This window comes from Centroberyx gerrardi, chromosome 2 (genome assembly GCF_048128805.1).
Source record: "Centroberyx gerrardi isolate f3 chromosome 2, fCenGer3.hap1.cur.20231027, whole genome shotgun sequence".
Taxonomy (NCBI): domain Eukaryota; kingdom Metazoa; phylum Chordata; class Actinopteri; order Beryciformes; family Berycidae; genus Centroberyx; species Centroberyx gerrardi.
In genome coordinates, this window is record NC_135998.1 from 9,154,237 (window position 1) to 9,162,655 (window position 8,419).

Consider the following 8,419-nt stretch of genomic DNA (forward strand, 5'->3'; position numbering starts at 1 on the left):
GATGTGTGCAGGAGTGGTTTTCACTGCAACACAACACTACACACCGGCTGATTTCATTAAGGAGTTGCCTGCCTCCTCTCTGCTAATCAGTGAAATCAGTTGTTCCTGTTTTTGGTTAGACTGAAAACCTGCTTACTTGGGTGTGGATTGGCACCAGGGTTAAAGCCATTCATGAATTAAATGGACAATGTATGGTCAGTTCCTGGAGTTGGAATTGGAATTACACACAGCTCTAAGCAAACAGAATTGGAATTGGAACGACAGAAGTGAAATTTAATGGAATTAAATTCTGTTTCCTAAGAGAAGTCGTCTTGACTCGCTAAACATAAATCAAACATTATGAATCAAATAAAAGACAGTTAAACAAACCATTGCATTCAATCATATGTATGTATTACGATTACATGTACTGCATCAAATATCACTTGAAAGGATGCTTTAACATTTTGATATTCAGTATTGAAAATATATAACACCATGTCATCTCAGATATGTGGTAAGAAGAAATTTCACTGAATTAAATTCAACTGAAATTCCAATTCAATTCCAATTCTGTTTCCTGTAGTTTTTTTTTTCAAATTCCAGTTCCTCAGTTGAATTGGAACTGATGAGTTCATTCATGATTTTGTCCCAACCCTGGATGACACTGGATTGAAAACCACTGGGATTAGAGAGCAACATTGTAAACAGCTCCTATCCACCTGTGAGGCGTTCAAATACATAAAGTGTTGCAAAAAAATGAGATGCCACCAATGACCAGGCAAGAATGCAAAAAGTAGTTCCTTTATTATCTTCACTGTCAGTTAAAATGGTATTGTAGTTATCATACATTACTAGAGGCATCAGTATTGCGGGAATTGTCAAAGTTTTAAATAAGGTGTGGAGACATCGACTGCTGTAGATCCTAGTGCAGCTTATTGTACCATCACATCGCAGTAATGACGTCTACAGTAGTTTTAACAAACATCTTTAGTGACTCAATGCCTCAGATAATGCCTTTTTAACTGCAGTCTTAAAACAACACAGACATCCAAGTACTTTAAGTTGGTGCAGTAATAAGAGTCCAGTGTCAAAGAAAGAAAATCAGTTTTCCCTGTTGTGAAGTACTGCCTCAGAGTTGTGATACACTGCAGGAAGACAATACTTAAGAAGATCACTCAAAAAAAATATGTTAAGGTCCAGCTCCATCTCACAAAATAGGACAAAACAAATAATTTGTTCTTTGTTTTTTTATAAATATGACAATCATAATCATTATCTTTGAATAGACTATCTCTTTAAACCTGACTATTGTTTGACAACAGAAAACAAAAAAAAGGAGGAGGAAACGATAAACAAAAGACATCAAAAGAGAGAGAGAGAGGGAGACAAAAAAAAAAAAGTCTCTCCTGGAGTCCAGACCTGTTTGGCCACCCAGAGCCTGAGGCACAGCGGCAGTGAGAAGGCCGACTCCTCACCGCGTCCGAGAAGAACAAAAACTCCTCGACAACTTATCGAGGCAAACCTCCGAGGCGCTGTTGTCCGAAACTAGCAGCGAGAACATAGAGAAACTGCGAGTGTGCTTTTGTGACCGTGTTGAGTATGCATGCATAACAGAAAAGAGGGGCAACATGTGAAGAGATGGAAAAAGAAACGGAAAAGTATGAAAGGTAATGGTTTGAATTAAAAAAATACAAAGACAATGGTTCTTGGAAATTGAATCAAAACACATGAATCAAAACACATACACACACACACAACGAAAAAAAAAAAAAAAATGCAGATTGGTAATTCTCTCTTAGAAAAATAAACACTACAGTGGCACGGGACAAAATGGGGGAAGGGTATTTCTAAGTGTTCTCGTTTTTCTACAAGAGCCATGGGGGGCAAAAAAAAATTCTTTAAAAAAAAAATAAAAAAAATTTAAAAATAAGTGCGAAATTCAAGGAAATGAAACTCGTTTTCCCACGTTACCCTGGGGCAAGAAAGGGCAGGTGGGCTGGCGCGCAAAAAAAAAAAAAAAAAAAAAAAAAAAGTTGGCACGACATCACTGAAACAACAAGGCGGGTGTCACTCTGACAGGCTGATGGCGGGCAAGAATGAGGTTTCCTTTGTCCGCATCTAGAACATGGCAAAGTCTGGTCATCCAGTGGCGACAGGCAGGGATGCAGGTCGTCACCATGGTTACCACAGATCACCCTGGACGAGGCTGAGAGGCTGCAGGTTGTATGTGCGACGTCCCCCTTAGGAGACGTCCCATTAGCTCGCTCCTCGGTTAGTTCACCTTGTCCTGGAATATGTAGAGGTTGTTGGTCGTTGCCACGGCGATGATGTTGTCCTGCGGGTGCCAGGCGGTGTGCAGGATCTTCTTGTTGAAGTCCAAACTGTCCACACTGATCTCGTCCTTCTTGCGCTTGCCGCCGGCGCACACCTTGCGGGGCTTTAGGACCTGCAAGGGCTTGCTGTTCTCGCGGGACGCCTCCAAGGTTACGTCCCGCCTGTGGCCGCGGTCGAACATCCGGAAGAAGTTGTTGTACGAACCAGTCATCACCACGCTGAGGAGAGAGGAGGGAGAGGTGTGAGAGGATTTACCACAATGAGTTATCTTGGAACAACGTCCAGAACAAGCAGTTTTCTTTTCCGAATTTGAGAGCGATTTGGTTAGTCTGAGTAGTGTGAACCAGCACAACACTGGACAACTGGTTGTTATGTGACGTTAAGACGCAACACTCGTTATGCAACGTAACATTATCATTGTTAATTTGAAAGAGACGGAGGTTAAGTGTTGTGAGACATCCTCAAATTTTCTATCCAGCTATCCAATTTCCTCAACATTGCGGTTGCTCCTACCAGTTCGGCGGTCTTGGGCCGGCCCAAATGTTGCGGTCACTTAAAAGTATGAAGTTCATGCGATAGAAAAGAGAATACAACACAGCTGTCGGTGGCGCTCTATTAAGATCTTATGGATAAATTGGTGCCTCTGTTTACTGGTATTAAGTAAACTGAAAATACAGGCGATTGTTGCCGCCATATTGGTCTAAACCTTACTATGGTTACAGACATTATTTACAGCCATCGTGAGATCGGAAGAGTGGAGTGACTCCTGTTACCCGTACATACACAGTCTAGTAATTTTACTCCGCTCTGCTACAATGTGTACCATACATATTTAAAATTCACTCATTCATAAATTCGGTTGTCACAACCAAATCCTGGCAGTGTGTGTAGTGTAGCCTGTGAAAATCAGGGGGCAGCAGGGGTTACACTGAAGTTGCTATTGGTGTAAGAGCTAACCTGTCATTTCCATTCCAGCAGCATTCAAATTTGTCGAAGATGCAGTCGTTCTCGTACAGCGAGCACAGCTTGCTCCTCAGGTACTCATGAACCTGTAATGATCAGAAACAGGTGTGAAAAGGCTGGCAGTAAAGAGTCAAGCAAGCACTGTGGAAGACCTTAATTACCATTTCAGTAATTAGTCTACTTATAAAAGATCTACAGGCCCAAACTTAAACTATGTACATGTTTGTCTCATAGATAAGGGAATGAAGTTGTTTCTATACTAAAAACAGGTGCATGTTTAGGGGATCACCTAGTGGACATCACGTGAAACTGCAAGGAATGCATCAGAAAAAGGTGTGGCCACTGCTAAAACACTGCTATACATATCATCTTGATTCCCATTTTTCTAACCAGCTTAGCAAATATTTCCAAAATTAACCCACCAAACAATGGTTATTGGCCTGCTGACCAGGCATATTTTGCTGTATCACATATGTAACTCCCCAAAAGCTGCTGGTGAACTTCTACCGATGCACTATAGAAAGCATACTGACATACTGCATCACGGTATGGTACGCCAGCTGCTCCAAGGCCGACCAGACAGCCCTACAGCGGGTTATTAAAACTGCCCAGAACATCATTGGGACACAACTACCAACCATGAAACTCATACACAACACACGCTGCCTTAGGAAGGCTAACACTAGGGATGGGAATTGATAAGATTTTATTGATACCAATGCCATTATCGATTCTGCTTATCGGTCCGGTTCTTTATCGATTCCCTTATCGATTCCCGATCAATTTTCTGTGTGGAAAAAAAAGTAGGCCTACACAGGTTTTCAGCGTCAATGCAGCTGTTTTATTATCTCTTGAGTCTGAACAGTGTAGAATGTCTGCCTAATAACATTTGAACATGTTAAAATAAATTACAACGCTCCTTTTCTTAAAATGATATAACTTGGAAAACAAATAAGATGGTTAGATGGTTACCCTAAAATGTTTCAACATATTGCTGGTGTTTCCACCCTTAAGGCTGCGTTCACACATAGCGTTTTTTCCCCAACCACCAGCGCCCTTTTCTCATTAAAAGCAATGGGAAGCGGCCGCAAGGCGCACAAAAGGCGGCCGCTCCCTAAAAGCGCTGCAGCTGCATTTTTTTCGTCAGAGCGGAGCTTTGAGAAAAGTTGAGAAATGTTCAACTTTTCAGAAAAGCGCCGGGTGACGTGAACCGCTTTTTCCCAGCCGACCAATCGCGATGACCGAGACGCTGGCCGTTTCCCATAGCAACAACAAATATGGAGAAAGTGAAAGTGCCGGTGGAGAAATAGGACGTTGTAATAAGTGAATTTCCGTTACCGCAACAGCGATCATAAAGGCAGTATGGATTATACTGGACATGTATTGGAAATATCTGGTAAGCCTTTGCTTGTTGCACAACACTGTTCTGTCTGTTAGAAGTGCTAACCAGCTGGTTAGTGAGCTAGCAGCTGCTCAGCTAACGTCAGGTGACGTTGCCGTGATCCGCTTCTTATTTCTCCTCACAAAAAGCGCTCCAGGCAGCTCTTTTTCCACATCAAAAAACGCTATGTGTGAACACAGAAATGATAATTCTACAGACGTTACAAGTAGCACTGTTGTCATCTTTCTTTGTGAAATGAAGCCACGCTTTGGACCGTTTCTTCCTCTCGGCCATGACTCCTTCTTGTTGCAAGTTTCCAGCAGCGTAGACGCAGAGTTTGACGTCATGACACATGAGTTTTTGCAATGCGCATGCGCAACTGTCAGAAAAGCATGCCGGCATCGATAAAAGGAATTGATAACCTCGGAGGCATACGATTCCGATGGATCAGACAATTTGGAACCGGTTCTCAACTGGAACCGGTTCTCGATTCCCATCCCTAGCTAACACCATCATCAAAGAACCAACTCATCCCAGCAATCACCTGTTCACTCTCCTCCCATCTGGCAGGCGTTACAGGAACATTTATGCCAGAACATCTAGATTCAGAAACAGCTTCTTCCCTAGGGCCGTCACACAGCTCAACTCTGCCTCCTGACTACAACTCCCCCCCCCCCCCCCCCAATTTTTCAAGTTTCAGTTGTAACCACATCCACTTCTGAAATGCAGATAATTTGGTTGGTTGAACAAATATAGATACAAATATTTGCATCTCCGCACAACCCTAGTTCCTATGATCTGGGGCAACAATACCATCAAACAGATTTAGAGCCAGTGGTAAATCACTCAACACACTTACAGTAGCACAACAAACCTCATCAACACCACAAACTGTCACCCTGGTTTCCTACCCTGCATCTGTTTCTGTCAGTCTCACCTGATAGGTCTCCACAGGCCTGTTCTCCATGTTCAGGTCCCAAATCTTCACCGACAGGTAGTCCCTGGTCATCATGTAGCGCCCGTTGTGGCTAAACTTGACATCCGAGATTGAGGATATGATCTCAGAGAAGAAGGAGCGATTACTGGGATCCTCCGGCTCCTCGAACACTGGACAAGACAAAGGAGGTGGGTGTAGATATAAAAACAAAAAGGTAACTGTGGGATTCTCTGAAGGGCTAGCGTTGGATAAGATGTACTCCAATGACGATCGGGGGCGGAAAAAGGTGGGAGACAAGACTTTGACAAAGCCAATATATAAAAAAAAATGAGTCTCAGTTTTTTCCGCCCATTTACAATTATTGGTAAACATTATTTTCTTCGTTCCATCAGCATATGTTTCCTACGACTTATGCAGTTGTTCTAACTGAAAGGTTTAATAAACAAAGACAGCGACTGACTTAAACAATTCAGCAGCATGACTAGTTTTTTTTTTTATATATTGTCAGAATCTGCTTTGTTTACGTTCGGAAGTGTGATATTGAGACCTGTTTCACTATACAATGGCGGAAAAAAACGCAATACTCCAATCACCTCTACCAGAGCAACAGATAACAGAGAATCTCTGATTTTGGGGTTATATCATGGCCAGGAAACTACACAACCCAAGGTACTACCAAAGTCCAACAGCACTTTAAGCCACTTGTTGAGAAGAGAAATGCGGACTGTTAGTGTCCAGAAATAGAGACTCACATTTCGAGTGCTTGTCACATAGCGCTGATGCCCTCATGTCACACAGACGGATGGTGCCTTTGCTGCTGCTGTAGACGAAGGTGTTGCACTCATGTGGATGAAACTCTGCTGCTGTGATCACCTCTGTTAGCTCCTCCATGTTGGCTGGCTTGATGTCAACGATATCTGAAGAGTACAAAGTCAGGAGGAACAAACGGCTTGGTTGCTTAAAACGCACATGACTGTGTGTCACAGTCAAAGAAGCAAGAATATACAGAGCATGTATGCATGCAGTCACCCGCACATGTCCGCTCTTATTGCTCTCATCCAGTCATTTCTAGTAGGGCTGGAAGATACTGACAAAAACACTAATTGTGATTATTTGACAGCATACTGCAATTGCGATTTCAACTGCGATTCATATCACAGTTTCTGGTCATAAATAAAGGACTTTAAAGAGTTTGAGTATGATGAAAGGTTTTCAACAATATTGTACTTGATTCATGAACCTAGGATTCCCCAGAGCTCTAAAACACCTTGTTCAGAAATCCATTTTGGACCCCCCCTCTCTCTAGTAATAAACTGCAGCCTCTGCGATTTGAAAATTGCTGAAGTTCATATTGCAATTTCGATTGTTGGCGCTGGCTTTGGACAGATAACAGATAACGCATTCAGCTGCTTATTTCAAGGATTATGCACACACACACACACACAAACACACGCTCACGCCAGTTTGAGGATACTGAAGCTGCGGTCGGTGATCTCGAGGTTCCAGAGGTTGATGCGGAGGTCGTCTGCAGAAAGGTAAGTCTCGTTGTCGCTGTTGACTGAGATAGAGTTGATGTGGTAGGTGTGGGCGTTGGCGAACACCCTGCGTGGACTGGCTTCCACCATGAGGTCCATGGGTCTGAAAACTGGCACCTGGGACAGCAACAAACAGGATATAATCTGAAGTTACTAATAATAAAAAGCAAAGCACATGCACACGCGCGCGCACACACACACACATTTGTTTCATTAAAAGCACTTTAAAATAAACTTTACTTCAATAACTACAGCATGTTAACCAATGTGAGTATTGTACACTATCCTAAATATTCAAATAGCCAGATTAACTAGGAACAATTATGCAATTCTTCATGTTTTGAATAATTCGCAAAATTAAAACTTGGGTATTGGTTCTAATGGATGTCTTGTTGTCATGCCAACCCATGACCTCTCATGGGGAGGGAAAAGTGACCACTAGCACTCCTGATGATCCTCAGAAAATCCCCATTAATTTTCCCAGTGACATTTACAAAATAATTTGTCACTGAAAATTAACTGCATAAGCATTAAAGGATGCGATTTAAAGGGTACGGTTATAAACTATAACATGCAATACAGTTGTTTACATAGAAACCATGTCATGTTCACATCAATGTACTCTAATATAAATTTGTATGAAAGTCCCTATGGAGACATATAGGTCACCTCACTTGAACTTTCAGCATAACCACCCCTCTCTCCCCCTCTTTCTCTCACACACAAACACAAACACACACACACACACACACACACACAAACAGCGAACAATACTTGCAAAGTGATAAGGTTTCAGGCTGAGGTTAAGCGTTATCTAGTTAGCAGAGTTCCTACACATTTTCCAATTCAATATAGCACACTTTGTTCAGATCTTAGTTTCTTGACTGGATTTTCTATTTCAGTATTGCCAATATTCTATGATAATTCATTTTGGAAGGTAAAATTGCAATATATAAAATTGCATATGACGACATGTGCAGCCACTATTTCCAGGCCTGTGTAGGAACCCTGGCTTGGCTGAGAAATCCCACTTCTTGGAATACCTCTCAGGTTGTGCTAGACACAAGGACTGACCCGCAGTGATGTGACAGTGTTGGGGTCTCTGTAGCGTCCGTCCTCCTCTTTCAGATTATAGCCCTCCGGTCTCTTGTCTCGTTCGCTGATTTTCCACAACTTTATAGTCTTATCTGTCAAAAGGTAAACAACACATTTGCCGTTTTAAAGCCACAAATGCAGTGAAAGCATCAGACACACGTGTTTTCAAATACACCAGTTATTTTCAATGGC

General features: G+C 42.2%; 1 protein-coding gene across 3 annotated transcripts in view; it reads right to left on the reverse strand.

Moving 5' to 3' along the window:
• Nucleotides 1–762: 762 nt before the first annotated feature.
• ppp2r2ab (protein phosphatase 2, regulatory subunit B, alpha b) overlaps nucleotides 763–8,419 on the reverse strand; it is an 18,906-nt gene continuing 11,249 nt past the window's right edge. For 2 of the 3 annotated variants that reach the window (XM_071909667.2, XM_071909666.2), the window contains exons 5-10: nucleotides 8,207–8,319; nucleotides 7,072–7,249; nucleotides 6,350–6,514; nucleotides 5,598–5,767; nucleotides 3,274–3,365; nucleotides 763–2,534 (exon numbers count right to left, since the gene is read on the reverse strand). In XM_071909667.2, coding sequence (XP_071765768.1) covers nucleotides 2,255–2,534; nucleotides 3,274–3,365; nucleotides 5,598–5,767; nucleotides 6,350–6,514; nucleotides 7,072–7,249; nucleotides 8,207–8,319 — 998 coding nt within the window. In that variant the 3' untranslated portion in view covers nucleotides 763–2,254. Of the gene's footprint in view, nucleotides 2,535–3,273; nucleotides 3,366–5,597; nucleotides 5,768–6,349; nucleotides 6,515–7,071; nucleotides 7,250–8,175; nucleotides 8,320–8,419 lie in introns of those variants that run through there. The other variant, XM_071909669.2, reaches the window with a different exon arrangement.